Below are 18,013 nucleotides of genomic sequence, written 5' to 3'. Positions count from 1 at the left end.
AGTTGCATATTGTATTTTTTTTGAACTGACAAAACCAGGACCCGATAGACCGCATGCTCCTTCCTGGTCTATCATACTTCTTCATTAGAAAAGACCATCCGTTCCCTAATGGAAATGCCTCCTCCTTTTCATACATGCCAGAAAGAAAATACATTGAAAAGAACCAGCTACCTCAGACCATTGTAGGAAATTCATGCATTGTACGTCAGAATAAAAATAAATCTTGGGTGTCAGTATGGGAACTGTAGAAAGTTCCAGACAGATAAGATACAGAAAATTAAAATGATGTCAGAGCAAAGGCCATGAAATTTCCTCTGAAACTGGTTGTTTTCCACCGGTCTACCTGCCGATTTTATTTTGCTATATTTTATAAGAGGGAAAACCTCCATTATACCAAAGCCACAAGTAAAAGACGAGGTCAGAATTCATTCTGCATGCAGACCCTGGCCGCTGTGCTGTTAAATGACCAATGATGAACAACCCTGACACCTTCTGCCAGGCTTAAACGGTAACATGACTCATTTTACTGCAACAAATGAGACTCCTCCTCCTATCAGTCATGGTCCATTCCAATCAGCGGGGTGCCAATATGCCAGGGTCTAATGAAAAGGCTCTTAGACAAAAGCTGCACAATTGAGAGCCTGCAGAGCCAAACCTCGGAGCTGTTAGTCCAATTTTTTAAACACTACAGTGTACATTTCAGTTAGGCTTTGTTATGCTAATGTTATTGAGTCTAAAGCAACAAAGAAACTTAATTCATGAATTACTTTCAGAAGTCAACTTCCCTACATTTTCTTTTCTTTTGTGAGGGGACCAGTGGCTATTTAACTACCGAGACCGTACAAAGGCCTTTACCCTAGTTCTGAGGTAGGAATCAAAACATAAGTTATCACAAAGAGGTCTGATATAATCAACAAAGTTAAACAGTCCTCCTGTTTGATCTCCTCTAAATTAAAGACCAAGTGTTTTGATTTGGCATTAGGCAATGAAATAAACCAGATGTTTCTCTTGCCATATAACCCTCCATGGGCACAATCTTAAAGGGTTATTGTTTGGCAAATGTTCAGGGAAACACATTAGAAATGGCACGAATACCCAGATTTTCTTTTCTTTCTATCTATACTAGTTCATTATCCAAACTAATGCATAATCCACAGGGCTTTGGGAACTTTGTGTAAATACTTTCATGTACAATTCTCTTTCTTGCCTACCCTGAGATTAAGACCACAATTATCCAGGCTTAAACCTAAAATAAAAGAACCTTTGCAAATGTATTATCTGGCCTTACATGTTTAATCACATACTATTCTGTATGGTCTTTAATACCTAAACTGAAGAACAAATGTCGTATCCTCTGATGTTTCGCACATGAAAGGCCTATTGTGAGATGTACGTCAACAGAATTTTAGAACTAGAAATTCCTCTCAACAGTTGCAGTGGTAGCATTTAAAATCCTAACAGAAAGGCATAGAGCGTCATCTTGGGCCGGGGGGGGGAGGGGGGCGGGTAGAGAGAGTCAAGACAATCGCAGTATTTAAATCAAACTTTGCTCAAACAGAAAAATATTCTTGGTTTAGCAGCCATCAAAATTCATGTGCGCTGGCTTCACCTGCAGGAGACCAGCTCCCTCCGCGAGCGATGCTCCCTGCCCAACAAGCGCAAGGAGTATGCTGGGTGCGCGCGTGTTGCGGGGTGCGGGGGAAGCAGATGGATGAGGCGAGGGATTTGAAGTGTGCAGACTATGGCATGCACTGATAGAGCAGATGGAATGCATCACCATCAGCTATGACAGAAATGATTTATGGAATGACCTGGCTGCTCCTGCCAAGCAACAACACAGGATGACAGAAACAAGTTTCTATGACAACCAGAGCCCACCCACCAGTTAGATTAAACATTTCTGCCCTGACTTCCACTCGCAATATATCTAGTTTTTCCTCAAAACATCAGCCTGGTTTTCTCAGCTAGTGACTTGGGCAAAAATACCTGAAAGGATGAGAAAATAATTTAAAAAAGGAGAGCAGTGGAAAGCATCATGAAGTCCCGCAGGTCTAACTGGCCAGCGTGTCAGACTTAACAGAAATTTTGGTCAGGCTGCAGAACAGCAGACATCCTTACACATCTGCAGAGTAACGAAGAGCCTGAAGTAAGCAAGCATTGCTACTTCTGGGAGTCCAAATGATCCCAGTTCTTTTCTGACAGGTCTCAAACAGACAAAAAGAGAGTGTTAACTGCCCTCTGGACTCTGAATTGTTATCTGCTCACTGAATCCCCAAAAGCAACAGGGACAACATTTTTCTCCTCAAAGCCAGTAGGTCAGAGTTCTCCTACCCAATATGGACATTACAGACATTATCAGATCTGCTAATCTTCTAACATATGACCCTCTGAGGGATGCAAGGGTAACAGGATCTGCACGAATGCACACATTTGCATTCACTGGTATGAGGTGAGGGATGCAGAATCCAACCCAGGAACGGTCTTTTTGGGGCTGCAAAGCAGTCATTTTTATCTTTTAAATCAGACTTAGTCTCCCCCTATTTGCTACGTACAAGAAATACAAAGTGGTCCCCCAGCCACCACTCCTACCTCTGAAATTTCTGCTGTACTATATAAGTTACTGTTTTATAAAAAAAACCCAGTTTTATTCTGATGCTATATCAATGACTTTTATAAAAAGTACATCTGATTTTACTAATGCAAAAGTAATTGTTGTATGCATACATATGTAAACAGAGCTGTCAGTAGACTGAAGATACTTGCAATGTTTTACATTATCTGCATTAATCCAGCAAGAGTTAAGAGTTTAAACTTTGTGCATATACAGCATTTTGAAGGCTGTTCCATAAATTATAGCTATACAACACAGCACTCAAAACCTCTCAGCTTTATAAGGCCACTGAGAAAACATTTTAAACCTCGAGGCAGGATCTGCTCTAAGAGCAACGTTAAAAATATTTTACTTTAACTAGAACACTAGGGGAAAAAAAAAAAAGTCAAGCCCTACACTTTTTATGATTATCTTTTACTTTGTCTAAACAACTTTCTAAATGGTATCTGCCCTAAATTTTTCCATCACCTGAAAAACATCAGTCAGAACAAGTCTTCTACAAGTAAAAGCATTTTCCACTTGCTTTTTATAGACATTTGTCTAGTATACAACATCGTATCATAGTACATTATTTTACCCTCATACATGAAAACTCCTGATCTGATGTTATAAAATGAACGAGCACATAAATAATGAATGCAATGATCAAAATAGGTCTCTCGGATCTGAATATTCTAACTGCTACTTACAGATGCCAGTGCCTTTCCAAGCGCATCACCTGTCTGTGAGCTTCCAGCACCATTTCCTCTGTTTCCTGTAATGTGGAAAGCAAACCCAACACTTATTTTTAAAGCTCAAATTTTATTTACTTTTATTATTTTATTCATCACATACAGTTGGGCAACCACTTTTTAAACGGATATTCTAAGGAAGTCAGTGTCAACAGAATCAGTTCTCATTATACTTAAAAATTTAATTAAAACAATTAGATTTAAATTTAGATGCTCTCCTCTTTAAAGTCAAACACAGTATCACCATGATAACTTAAAAGTCCAACAAGTGAAAGCAGTTAGAAAAGACTGAAATTATTTTCTAGAATCACAGGCTAATTTTAATGAACCATGAAAAGAAAAATCAAAATCAGAAAATTATATTATTGAAGATTATTTCTAAACTGTTATCACTAAAGTGCTGCATGTTTCATTAATTCTTAAAGCCAAATTCACTGAATAGCTCCTTGTGTGTCTCCTGACTCCCCCAGCTCTAATTCCCCTTGTTGTACTCTCGTCTTTATTTTAGAAAATCCCTGAAAAGCTCTTATCCACCAAGCTTTCTGTCACCCCTGCTCTTAGTTGCATGTCAGCAGCTTTACGTGCCCTTTTGCTCCACACACCATCAAGCCAAGAGGAGACCTGAAGCCCTGCCAATTGGAAACACAGAAAGGACCTGAATCCTCTGAAATACCTGCTTTACCATAGAAGATAGACCCTTTAAAAGTGAATCTCCTTTCTCCAATTATCAACTTCTAATGCCAAAGAATTGTATTTAATGTCAATGTCAGACATTCATATCAGAAATCCAAATCATGCAACAATCACCATTTCAAGTTTGTGGCAAACTTGGATTTTTCCAGCCTGAATTTCCCATGCAGATTCATTAACAGGCTGTTTAAAGATCTGTGTGTAAAACATGTTTCCAAATCAAAGCCAATATAGTCACTCTAAATTCTGCTTACTTAAAATGAAGCTAAGTGCAAATCATATCGAACTGACAAGGGGCATCTACAAGCCTTTAGTTTCTATGGCTGTACCTTTAGATGTGCAAATACGTGAAAGCAACAGATGATCATGCTATATTTCATGCTTTCTAGGTACGCACGGAAGAGACTAAACCAGCCACCATACTGGCTACTCAGTAATCTCTAAATCAGTTAAGAGAGGAATTTACGATGCAGTTTATCAGGCTCTCCAAAGAAACAGTCTTCCTGCCTTTCTTCTGCACAGTACCGTGGTGATACAGCAGCTCTGAAAACTGCAACACCAGTACCACCTATATGAACGTGTACATATACTGAACTGTGGAAGGATTATTGCCATTAGGTTAGATGAATACAATCTCCTGAGCATAGGCTTGGCTGTGAAAGCAAATAAACCAGTAAGTCTCAAGCTGACTGCAAAACAATTTGCCTCATCTCAGCCATGCTGAGAACAGAATGTCACAGTGGTGCAGTATTCCTATCTACAAGCATCCCATGAATTAAATCTTACTAATTTTGTGTGTCATGCAGCCCTAAAGTTCATTTTCTTGTAAAATTAAAAAAAAAAAAAGTTCTTTTTACCCAGAATATTATCTGATCCATTGACAGGTGGAGTGTGTGAGGCAGCTACATAAGGTGAACTGCTGGTACTGCCACGATGGAAGCTAGACATTGGAGGAAGACTGGCATTTATATCTGTAGGTGAGACTGAATGTGGGGGATAGCTCTAGAGAGAAGAGAAACAGACATAAGGCATTAAGTAGTCTTTAAATAAATGTTGATATTTTAAGATACCAAATACACAACACCCAGCCCTTTATTAAAGAAAGGGATTCATCCATCCTTTGAATGCAGCACTGTACGGCCACAGATTTTTATTTATACAACAGACATAAATAAAAGGACATACATCTAATGCAGTAAGTTTGTGATTTCCGACAACTGGGTTTTTAACTGACATACATGAGCAGCAAACAAGAAATGCATTCTTCTAAGTCAGTTCTCCATATACAAGTACACATACGTTAACCTGTGCTGCATATCTTACCAAACGGTCATGTGTGTGCAGGCTGCCGTAACTGCTGGACTGGGACATGTGGGAAGAGGAGCCTCCCAGCATCCCACCATAGCCAGGCTGGCTCATGCCATTGGATGAACTCCAGAGGTCAGAAGAATTGTGGGTCCCATCTTTTTGTTTTTTAATTTTTTTAATGAAAAAGAAAACAAGAAAAATACATTTAATGAAGAATAGTACTGAGTTCTACTTTCCTTTACAAAATTATTTTAAAAGAATACAGAATTCAGCTACTCAGACTAAGATCAGCAAGGAAATGGTGAGCAGTTTATACTGCGTCTTCTATTTTCATGCCACCACACTGTTGCTATATTTATTAAAAAAACAAAAAACCAACAGAGGCTTTATAACTGAAATACAATCCAACCACAGCTGAGAAAATACCAAGTACTTCTGCTAATTACACAGACCTTCAGTAAGGCCAGATTTATATCAAGAGGGTTGATAAAAATTCCAGACTGAAAGAAATAATAAAAAGGGAGGGGGGCGGGGGGAGAAGTTTGGCTAAGCAGAGCTCATCATAAGCACACAGTGCAAAACATCTATTAACCTAAAGTAAGCCATTTATAGTCTAAAATACCTTAGTACCATAAAAATAAAAAACATTTCATAATAGCAGATTTAAGTAGCTGAAATGACTGCATTACATAAGCCTTAAACCCGTGTGTCAATGCAGTTTTCCTTCTGGAGCACAAACTAAAGTGCTCTGTAAATTCCCGTACTGAGAGACTATGCTTTCAATATGCTCCAAAACCTCATCAGGCTACAGTACAAGCTAATTGTATGACGTGAGGCCGAGGAAATGAATTCTGCTCTCGTTTTGTTCGATGGAAACCCCTTTTTTTTTTCTTTGGCATGCTGGATATACAAGCATTTGAGAACTTAAGACTGTTAGCTGATATTGTACAGTCAAATTCCAGAACAGTCAAGAAGCCCTCACCTCATTTTTCTCTATCACTCCAGTGTGCTGCTCTGAAGCCCCTACAAATCAAAGGATGGGGGATTCTGTCCATCTGGCCTGGTGTATAATCCCCTTAAATTTCAGTCAGCAGTCAATGTCATGAGAAAAACTTTAAATCAACAGACAGCTCCCTTCATCTAACTGTTTTAAAAGTATATAGAACTTAATCAGAGGCTCTCGCACAATATGTTACCTTTACGCTTCCTCATTTATTCAGTACAACAGTGGCTGACTGCAGATTTCTGCCTGAAGGACAAGTGACATGTACCCATATATTTAAAGTCATTTTACCCACCTTGCATAAAGAAAGTGCTAGCAAACATACTGCTTGGTGGCTTAGGAGACGGGTAACTTGGAGATTCTCTGTTGAAATCATCAGAACTCGGGGATGGTGCATACACCTAAATATTGGAGAGCAATAAAAGCATGTTAGTAATACTTGGGTGTTGTGCATTAAAAAACCCCATAACAGCATACAGACACAGATAGAAAGCACAAATAAAAAAAAGAACAGTGTAGCAAGCAGCAGCATTTGTTGCCCTTGTTTTATTCACTTTTTAGCAAGTTGCCACAGTACAGAGGAACTACAGTACAATGATCCTAACAACACACTTTCTGGTGTGCCAACTCAGCCAGGTGGCCTGATAAAAGCCTGAATGCTGATTTTGCTTTCTAAGTGCATGACTCGCACAGACTTGTTGCTCAAGATAAAAAAAGCAAGATAAAACAACTGGGCCCCAAACAAATTTTATTTTAAAACAACTGTATGCCTGTTTGAATATTTAATTAGCTGGCATCCCAACAATCAGAGAGAAAAAGAACATCCAGTGACAAATGGCAAGATTTTAATGCAACCATTGTATCATCCATTCAGAAACCTGCACGCCTTTGTACAGTCATCAAAAATACACGTAATGCAAGTTCTGAAGAATAATCTTAAAACTGCAACATCGAGCAAATTATTTTCACACTGGCCTAGCATTAAAGAAAACCAGCATCGTTCTTTTTTCAGTGTAACACCACATTGGAATGACCATTCTCAACTTGCAAGCAACAAATTTTCTTAAGAAATTAAAAATTGTAAGATGCCAAATAAACATAATGATTAGCCATCTTTCACTGCAGTGACTCTAAGAAGAAATATAAAGCATATTCAGGAATAAGTAAGTCAAATCAACAAAGCCAGTATTCACAAACTCAGGGACTCTACCCATAACGTTGGCTGTTCTAAGCAATGCTATTTCTTCATAACAGTATTTTGGTCAATAGACTGAATATTGCAATATCACTACTGTATGTTAAAAGAAAAATCTAAAAAAAAAAAAGGCAAATTAACAAATATGGCAGCAAAGAATACCAAAGAGTAACACTGAAACCAGAGCATCTTTTTGCTACAAAGTGAAAAATGTGGTATTTTTATTTTTTAATCGTTCGCCTTACTTGTAAATACATAAGGCTTCATAAACGCATAAATTAAGAATAATTTTAAAGCTTACATAATGCGACTTACAAAGCACACTACGCCCTAAAATTCAAAATTTAATATTTTTATCCCTTCCTATGCAAATAGAGGCACACGCATGTTTCTGCAACATCTCTCCCGTCTTTCTGGGATGCTGTTTACCAAGCAAGAGAAGGGCCAGGAAAACCAAGCCGGCCAAGAGAAAAAAAAAAAAAGCGTAAATTCCCTAAAAGAGCCCCATTGTTCTCCCGGAGAGTGACTGTTCCGACACGGGTATTTAGAAAGTGAAGTGGGCGAGCCCCGCTCCATTTGCATCCCAATACCCCCCCCCTCCCCGCTCCCCAGTGCTTTTCCAGCCAAACGGCCGGGGCTGTGCCTGCAGCCAGTGCTCCAGAGCCCAGGGACCAGCGACCACTCTCTTAAGACTCTTTTTACATAACAGAATTTCAATAAAATCTATCCAACTACAGCACGACGGACTCAGGACAGGGGCACAAGGCATGCAGCCAGGGCACAGCTGCCGATACGAGCCACGCAATGAAAACGGCAGCAGGTAAAAAGACACCTGATTAAAAAGGAGTCAAGTGGAAAACTTAGGACTTTTAGTTGCACGCTTATTTTATCACTTTTTAGAAATCAAAATAAAGGAAAAATTTCCCCAAAAGCCTTTTGGGGAGCTTTTGTTCAATATTTTACTTGCAGGTTTTCAATTTATGGAATAAATGTAAAATAGAGATGCTTACCAAATCTGAGTGACAGAATGACAATACATTATAAGCAATGTTAGCAGTACATATGTATTTACTATATATGAGGAATGCATGTATATTCCATGCCTCAGACATATTTTAACAGAAATGTCACTCTGTCAAATTGTAAATACTCACACTCATAAGACTGCAAACGTATTAGGCAAAACTGGGCTTAATTTACAAGTTCTCTGTTGTGCAGAATAACACAGCATATGCTATAGCTGATAGATAATCTATCACTGTCACAGGACAGCAGTGGAAACAAAGCTTTATGACATTTAGCACTGCCATGGAGATGTACACTGATTAATGCGAAATCACCTACAATGACGAATTATACTACTTTTAAACTGTAACGTTATCAATGAGATTTGTAAATACAAGCTTCAGATTGAAATTTTAACATTTTACATAATTGGGTGATTTATAAAAACTGATTAAACACTATCTCAAAAGGGAAATTAAACTGAAGAACTCCTACAAATGTATCATTTAAAGATACATATGTACAAGCCATTAACATAATAAAAATGTTATGAATTATATTAACGTAAAAGAGGCCCTTCCAAACAGCTACATGAAAGTCCTAGCACAGACACATAACTTTATATAGTTTCTGCTTGTTTTGGTATCTTAACTATAGCTTGCAAAAACATAGCTGCAATGTTATGAAGCTGCACTTGTGCCAGTCTAGATTTTTCAGATCAAAGGGTTCTTGCGGCAAAACACAACTGATGTGGTCTCAAAGACTTCATTAACTCCAGATGTAGGGAAATAGCCAGCCAATTCCACAAAAGGAGCAAGTCTCTTTTAGTTACAATCAGAACTACCCACAAATTAAAACCAGGCCTCTGATGTCATCTGATCACCTGCAGATGAGCGCCAGGTTTTTTTCTGGTTAATGACCTAATCATAATTTTTATGTTGTGTTACTACAAACAAAATTTAAAAGCAAAGGAGAAAATTTACTAAGATCAAGCTGAAGTCCAGGAGACGCAAAATACAAAGGCACTAAATAAAAAAGTTGATTAAAAAAAATGAAATTTTATTTTTATGTCAGGAAGCAATGTATTGGGGCGACTGGTTTGTTGCCTCTGAGCGCCCCGCATGCGCTGGATCCCTATCCAGCAGAAGGTAGGCTCTGTGGCTGCTGGCCCGCAGGAGGCTTGCACAATGGCTGCGCAGCAGCTCCTCGGTCTGTGTCCTAGTTAAAGGGCTTTCTCTTCTGCAACAGCTGAGTAAGGCAGTTATAAATATGACGTGGCTGCTCAAGATGGCCTCTTTTAGCTATTAAACTGATAACAGTGACATCCAGGATGCATCAAACCAGTTTTTCCTGGCAGACATTCCCACTAAGACATGGAATACCGTTAAAAGGTCAGCCCGTCTGCAGAGTCTCCTTGAAGAGGGTTGTCTCCAGCAGGTAGAAGAGGAGCCCATCTTCTAATCCCCTTAAACGCACTACGCCTGAAGGCGTCGGATGTGTCTCCATGCTGACAAGCAAAACACTCGCCGATTATGAATGGGAAATTCCCTTCCGATAAACGCATGCCAAAACTAGTTTTTTTACATGACTTACCAAGTGGAGGACTCGACTGTTTCGGAGCTGTGCTAGAATATACATCAATCCTAACGCTGCAGTGCCTCTGAAGGGTGGAGAGCCTCCACAGAGGGAAGTAGGACAAATGAGTTGCAAAGGACATCAAGGCAGAGACCCACATCGGTCTCTTCTGCACCCTGAACCGGTTTGTATCTCTCCAGTGGGAAAGGCAGGATGACAACTAAGTTATTTTTTTGAGGGGTAGTGGCGGAAGCTGACTTCAGAGCTGAGAAGACATTATCTGTACTACATCAGGTTTAAGCAAAACAAACGCATCATCCAGTTCTGAAATCTGCCCTGGTGATTAACATACATAACGATCACTATCATGAAAGTTACACAGACCTGATGTATCTGACACGTATCAAAGGATTACTCAGGGTGCTTCTGTTTACTAACACAAGTGCCAATAACACGAACATTAATGTGAAGATCCGGGTTTACCAAATTTTATGCTAAGTAAAACTTCCAAGTCTCATTCTATAAACATATTTAATAAATATAACACTTAGAGTCCTCCTGCTGGCATACTTCCTCTCAGGCAATTTTCCCGTAATCTGTTTCAAATTCTTAAATATTTATCAATGTTTAATATTTATGTTAAAAGCAGATTAAAAAATAGCAACAAAGCAACCAAACCTTACTTCCGATGAGCTCATGCTATCTCAAGACTGAGGCTCCCATCACGCATACTGTTTCTGGAATTATGAATTATGTTACTCATTTAAACCTAGTTATGAACAATTCTTGGAAGTTCAGGAAAATATTTATCAAGCTGCTGGAGACAGAGAATTTTTTGAAATCAGTAGAGATGGATAACCTATTCTGTAGCTTGTAAACTCTGCTAAGTAGCTGATCTACATTCCATCAGCATCAGTCATGCACTAAGCAAGTGCGCACTGATGAACGATTTGTACATGTGGCAAAATTTTAACAGTGTATCATCTGCAGGTTTTGTGGCAAAAGCTAATTCTGCTGAAAGGCAGCTCTGGGAAAAGGAAACTTGTTTTCATGTTTATTGTATTTGTGACAAAATCATGTACTAAAACTTCAGGAATGTAGAATAGTAACTATAGTTTTCCATGCTCCTCTCTACAGCAAGGCAGAAGCTGCCAAAAACACAAACCAAAACCCAACCCACCCTAAATTCTTGTTTAGTTGCTATTTAGGCAAGATGATAAAATGAAGAGCCCTACTATACAAGATCAGCATACCATATCCTCAATCGTACTTTTTGTTTCCAATACCAGGTGTAAAGGTTCATACGTTTTAGAAACTCTTTCTCACCACCCAGAATGAAAATAGAACCTTTAAGAGAACAGAACATCAGTCTTGTCTGCAAATCCAACCATAATTTTTAAGGATGGTATAAAATTCAAACTCCTTGAAGTAGCTAAACTGAATTCCATCTTAAATAAATGTTTACGCAGTTTAGGCATGCTATACATGCCTATTTGGATATTTTTGAAACACAGAATCCCACTGCAATGATACATAGCACAAATACTTCCTAGCTTTTTCCCCAGTAAACAACAATTTTATGTTAAAAATTTCACGTTAAAAAGCAATAGGCAAACTTACCAAAAATTCAGTATATGGAAACCTTTTAGTCTGTTCTCTTGATATTATTTTTTAAATTGTAGTGTGAGGTAGGGAAGGGAGGAGAAAGAAGGTAAGGCAGCAGGAACAACACCAGAAATAAATATATGTATAAAGTGCCTGAGGATTCTTTTTGTATTTTATTTGCTAAGCAAAATCTCTTCCCCACAGTCTTCAAACTACGCTGTAACTAAAGGATGCATAAAACTAAGTCTTGAAAAATTCCTGATTAAATTCATATCTTAAGGAAACAAAAAACTGGAACAGTTGAAAAAATAATCAGCCTGCTTCTGAATTTGCTCCCTGTATTTCAGAAGGCAATTCTGGCTGTGGTAGGAATCCCCATCCCCAGCACTGACCACAGGAAGGTGCAGTATTAGATATAACGCTATCTTTTGCGTTTGTTTATCTCTCCTCTGAACTCACTAGTGCTCTCAGTTTCTGCACCTCCAACACAGACTATTATATTTCTACAAACGGACTCCAACGCGCACGTGATTACGGAAACAAACGGGGGGGTGTTTCTCTTTGGTGCTCACATTTTGAGAAATATAGATCTGTCCAATACAACACCTGATCCCATCCCTCGCTGCTTTCATTTGCCCAAGGAAATGGACATAACCTTCACTTTAAAGCATCAATAAAGCTTGTTGCAGACAAGACACGCTTCTGGCAGGGGACCACTGCTCAGCAGATTGGCAGTTCAGCCCAATGGAGTGGAGCAGGGAAAACTCTCTTGGGCTGATGCTTTGTAAGTCATCGTTTTTAGTGGGATGGGGAGAGGAAAGAGAAGGGCGAGGAACAGGGGAAAAAAAAAAAAATCCAGCTGACCAGTGTTTACTACCTCTCTTTATTCAATGTCCACAGCCATGTACCCCTAGAGATTTTCCAGATGATCTTATATTTGTCCTGACTTACAAATGTTAGCTTTGACCTTGTCTAAGTTGCTGCGGGCAGCATATGGTACCGCACAGCTTTAATTGTACTTTTCTCCCTGTGTACTAACTGGCCCGATACTAATAAAAGCAGAATTGAATCATTCTTTTTAGCACCTGGTTGCTCCAAAATTTACAAACTGAAAGCATTTTACATTGATGATAAAAGACTTAGTACATTATTTATTGCATAACAGCTACAGAAAGGCGTGCTATCGTGTCATTTAAGCATTATGCAATATTATTAACATGTTTCTCTCTGCTGTAACCCTGAGAGCGATGGCTGCAACACAGGCATTTTCCCCACTAAAAAATACCCAAATATACAACATATATACTCACAGCTGTGTGTATTTATTCATTTATACACATGTGCCCATACGTACGTATATACGTATGCACACACAGGGGCACATTGATAAATAGCCTTTTACACTCTCAAAATTCTCAAGAAAAAAATTTTCTCAAAAAAAAATCCCAATATAAGCTAGTTCACAAAAAAAAACAAATCACAAAGCATTACATATATACAAAAAAATATGTATCTGTTGATTTTTTTTCTCCCTTTTTAAATAGGCATTTTAGAAATCTACTGTGAAAGATGCAGTAACTCCACCTTGAAAAAGGGCTCAATAAAATCTCAGCCTATGCTGAGAAAAACAAGTATCATTCAATAATAAAAAATATTCATACATAGACTGGTGTATCAAATTCAGCCATACAATGCATGGAATACAACAACGTGTAATATATCCACAAATTTATTCTCATATGAAATAGCAGTCATAGGTGATATAAAATAAAATATAATCAATACTGTTCTTTAAAATAACATATTTTGGTGATAACTGACACATTACTCCATCGCGATCTATATAAAAATAATTCTGCAATAAACCAACCAGTTTATTTCTAAACTTACAGTGAACTGAAAAAAGTGGAAAACTTTCAAGTCTGTATTTTGTTCTTTATGCATAAAGAAGATATAAAACTTCTATTACTTAAATATTATTTTGGTGCTATTGCATTTCATAAAATTTAACTGAAAAGGCCCTAGAGAATGAAGAAGCTTGCTTAATTTATTTATTAGTTAAAAAAAGAATAAAATAAACATGTTTTAAAAAGTATAATTTAGATTTGTGCTATTATTTCTACCTAAATAAATAAAAAAAAGCTGAAAAACCTTTATTTTAAATGGGGATTAGATGTTTTGAGTTTTTGGGGTCTATAGCACCGCTGTTAAATGAAAGGGAAGAAAAGGTAAAACTTTAAAGATAGATGCAATTTTAACTATAATTTTTTTTCCAAAAAGCTCTATATGAAAATTTTGTAAACTTTCCATAAACTGAGAATATTTTCTATATATCAACAGGTGAAGGACAAAAAAAAGAAAAGAGAAAACAGGCTAAATCTTCTAGTTGAGAGCAAGTGCTTTATTTTCTTTATTGAATAAATTAAGATCTTTTTTCTTTTTAATTTGGCGTGGATTCTTGAAATATATATATATAATTATTTTTTTTTTTGGTAACACTTATTACACATAACGGTAAAATTTTGCTCCTTAGCAAGGGATTTGTATTAAAACACTACTTTTCACTTTCATCTATCCCTCCTAAAATATACAGAAATTACAAAAATTTAACCTCTTCTAATAGTAGAAAACCCTGACTTCATTTTTAAATTATGTGCCAGTGCACACATGACCATCTATTAGGGTGCTCAGGTACTTGGTTTTTAGCTTAATGTTAAGCTTTCTTCTGGCTTAGAAATTTAAGAAGTTGAAAAGAACAAAGCATATTTAATAAAAAGTTTAAAATGCACATTTTCTACATGTCATTTCCACCTGCTTTGTGTGTAAATAAATCAGATTTTATATACGTCAGCAGGTATCAAGGAATGTCAATATCCAAAATCTAACACAATAATCTAAATAAAAGTCTCAAACAATGAGGTGCACACTATCAACTACTAACTGATCAAACAATACAAATAAAGGTAGTAAGACACCAAAATTAGGCTATGTACTGTTCTCTCCTTATGGGAAGGTTCATACAAGATTTGGCATACACACCAAGATGTGTGCTTCAAAAAACTGTTAAGACAAAAACTAACTCCGTAACTTCAGATATCCTCCATCTGTATATTTAAAATAGTAATTTAGTCCAACTTGCAGAATTCCTAGGAGAGAAAATGCTAAAAGCTAGTGAGATGCTAAAAAAAAATAAATTAAATAAAACCTTGGGCAACATGATATAGGATCATCATATGATTTGTCATCTATTTACTAACTCTTCAAGCTCATAAAGGTCACCTCTGACCCATAACAGGCACATGCTATCAATTTTCAAGCCATGCTCTCCTACAGTACCAGCACTTCCATCTACTATATGCCTGGAAATACTTAATAAGATCAAAGCCTTTTTTCCTGCTACAAGAACAAAGAGAAATGTTGTAATAGAGTGATCTGTGCTCTAGAAAGAATAAAATCAAAACTCCATGTAAGTTATATTCCCTTTGCTTCAGGGGTATTGTATAGTTAATTTTACTTAAGTCATATATATATCTTCACATAAAACTTCAAACAGATTGTTTTAGCCTAGAAGCAGACATGAAAGAAAAATAATTTCATATTTGAGAGACAGCTGGCATTTATACCAAAGGAAATGAAATAGAGACCAAGCAATTTTACTCTTTCCCCTAACCTCTCCGCCAGTATCTTTTCTGTTATTCAAGAAGCTCGTATTGCAGCGTCTTTAATGAATATAAAGATCCATGGTTTAATTACCACTGAACAGAAATCTTGGCAAAAAGTTTGCTAATGAAGGCAAGGCTCAAATAGGCCCATGAGGGTGCAACAGCAGCAAAAAAAAAAAAAAAGGAAAAAGAAAAGAAAAAGAAAACACAACACAAAAAAGAGGAATATCAGCATCTCCTTTCTTCCTATTTAACGTTATTTTTATAAGAGAAGCTAAAACCACATCCAACAAACAGACTGGGAAAAACATACTGTGTTAAATTTACCATTGTATGTTATTTTTTATACACAAAAATCATAACTGTTGTCAGACGAACTTAAAAACTCCAAGTATCACCCATGAAACAGAAATACCCCATTCAATTTCCAGAAAGTTGAAACACAGAGGGTTGGGTTTGGTGGTTGTTTTTTTTTCAGAATCTGCTTCCCCCCACCCCACCCCCGCTCCGGCGGCCGTAGCAATATTTGGACGGTTTGAGAGGACCGAGGCCGAGCGGCCCGCTCCGGGCAGGCCCCGTCCCTGGCCGGCCGGCGGCCGTCGCCTCAGCGGGACGGCGGGGGACCGCCGCCTCAGCGGGGCTGGCAGCCGGCGACCGGCCGGCCAGAGCAGCGGCACCGAGCCGCGCTCCGGGAGGAGCCTTGTGGGGGAGAAGAGGTACAAAAATCCCGCAAGAAGCAGCCCCGCGGGAAAGGCGCGGGCACGCCCGAGCCCGAACTTCGCCTCAGCGGGCCGCCCTGAGGTGCCGGCGACGGCCCCGGCCCGCTCCGGGAGCGCCCCCCGCCGAGGGGGCTGCCATGCCCCGTTCACACAAAGCAGCCCCCGGACGGCTCATTGCACAGACCGCTCGCCCCCCCGGTTGGCTCCGGAGAGGCGACCCCCCGCCCCCCCAGCCCTCTCAGAGGGGCACCCCGGCGCTCGGAACTTGTCTGTGGCCGCGCGGCTCCCGAACAAAGCCGGCCGCCCTTACCGTCTTCCCGTTGTAGTAGTACATGAGGGAGTTGCTGCCCACCCCGGGGACGGGGTACGCGCAGTACATGGCGAGGCTGGCGGCGGGCCGGGCTGAGGTGCGCCGCCTCTCTCCGCCGCATCCAGCCGCCCGCCCGCCGCCCCGCGCACATGGAGCGCCTCGCAGGCGGCTTATGCAAAGCAGGACTGAACCATCTGCGGGCGGGCGCGGGGGTCGGGCCGGGCGCGGGGCCCGGCCGCAGGAGGGGGCAGCCCGGGCCGGGCCGCGCCGGGAAATGGACACGTCCCGCGCCAGTTAATGCTTGTGTTTTAATTAAATTACAGCACTCGTGGCAGCGGAGACGCTGCCTGACGCGGCTCCGGCCACACGGCCATCTGGCCCTGGCCTGAAGTTGGTCCCAACTTCGGCGAACGGCTCCCAAAGCCCCGGGGAGTGGGGTCCCCCCGGGGAGCCACTGGGAGCAGGGTACCCACTGGGAGCCCCCCGCAGCCCCAGCGCTCGCCCCAGGCCAGGGGGGCCTGCGGGAGGATGCGCCCCTAACACAAAGGCAAGGCACAGGCAAGATGCTTGGCCTAAAGAAGAAATACATAATCACATCAGTATTTTATGGAATCACCCAAAATCCATCTCGCAGTACACAAAGTATGATGCACCCTTGGAAACATGAGCCCAGGCGCCCTTTATGTTGTATAATACATTTTGGTATGAAATAAGCAATTCTGGGCCCATATAAGAAAGGGAAGAAAAGCGGAGGTGAGGGACCCCAACAACTTTGACACATCACAAAAATGTGAATTATACAATACAGCAAACAGACTGCAACTTCCAGCACAAAAATTCCCCAATATTTGCACATTATCTATGCCTGGTAAGTCTTTTTGCTTTCTTCACTGAACAGTGGCATTAACTACCATTAACTCCTAATGAGATGCACATTTTTTTATTTTCTACATATGAATGCAGCTGGTTATTAACTGATTTGGTAAGTCAGATACGGATTTCAATCCAGGAAAAAAAAGGTTAAAGCAAAACCACATTTCTCCACCTCTAACTGTGTCAACTGCCAATGCTGTGAATTCTCCCTGCCTCCCTCCTGACAAAAGCAGGAAAATACTTCAGGATAACAAAAAAAAAAAAACGGGCAAAGTTCAACTCAGCAATTTACAGGGAAAGAGAGCAAGTTACAGAAATTTCGTTCATTCTCCCAAGCACCTTGTGCATCAGGGAAATCTGAGCTAAAAAGACCCGCTAGGGTGACAAATTGACTACAGTAGAATACCATAGTCAGATAAAAATCGTAGTGCATCTTCTGCATGCTGTCCATTATCTCAGGAGGTAACTACTGTAGTGTCTGTAAACGTACAGAACATACCGACGAGAAATATTCACACCTCCAGCTTCAAATGCTTTTTCAGAGAACTCTTCCAGTCCATTAGGAGACTACTCTGCTCAGAGTACACTGGCAAACACATCCTGAAGTTTACATCAGCTAAAACACTTGCGTTTTTACTGCAAGTCAAACTACATATCCAGAACTATTTAACAACACCGTAAAGCTAACGATATCTGAACTGAACTCTTCTCCAATACAAAAGGCAT

General features: G+C 39.6%; 1 protein-coding gene across 19 annotated transcripts in view; it reads right to left on the bottom strand.

The window, feature by feature from the left end:
• The window catches only part of TCF12 (transcription factor 12), a 165,289-nt gene that overhangs the window by 24,338 nt on the left and 122,938 nt on the right, over positions 1-18,013 (bottom strand). For 14 of the 19 annotated variants that reach the window (XM_074601842.1, XM_074601843.1, XM_074601846.1 and 11 more), the window contains 4 exons: positions 6,639-6,744; positions 5,356-5,495; positions 4,890-5,034; positions 3,301-3,365 (listed from right to left, as the gene is read on the bottom strand). In XM_074601842.1, the coding sequence (XP_074457943.1) occupies positions 3,301-3,365; positions 4,890-5,034; positions 5,356-5,495; positions 6,639-6,744 (456 nt within the window). Of the gene's footprint in view, positions 1-3,300; positions 3,366-4,889; positions 5,035-5,355; positions 5,496-6,638; positions 6,745-9,925; positions 10,026-16,414; positions 16,597-18,013 lie in introns of those variants that run through there. The other 5 variants (XM_074601856.1, XM_074601857.1, XM_074601854.1 and 2 more) reach the window with 4 other exon arrangements.

This window comes from Larus michahellis, chromosome 9, assembly GCF_964199755.1.
Source record: "Larus michahellis chromosome 9, bLarMic1.1, whole genome shotgun sequence".
NCBI classification, from domain to species: Eukaryota; Metazoa; Chordata; class Aves; order Charadriiformes; family Laridae; genus Larus; species Larus michahellis.
The sequence above is the reverse complement of the archived record's forward strand: the minus strand, read 5'-3'. Positions and strand labels throughout refer to the sequence as shown.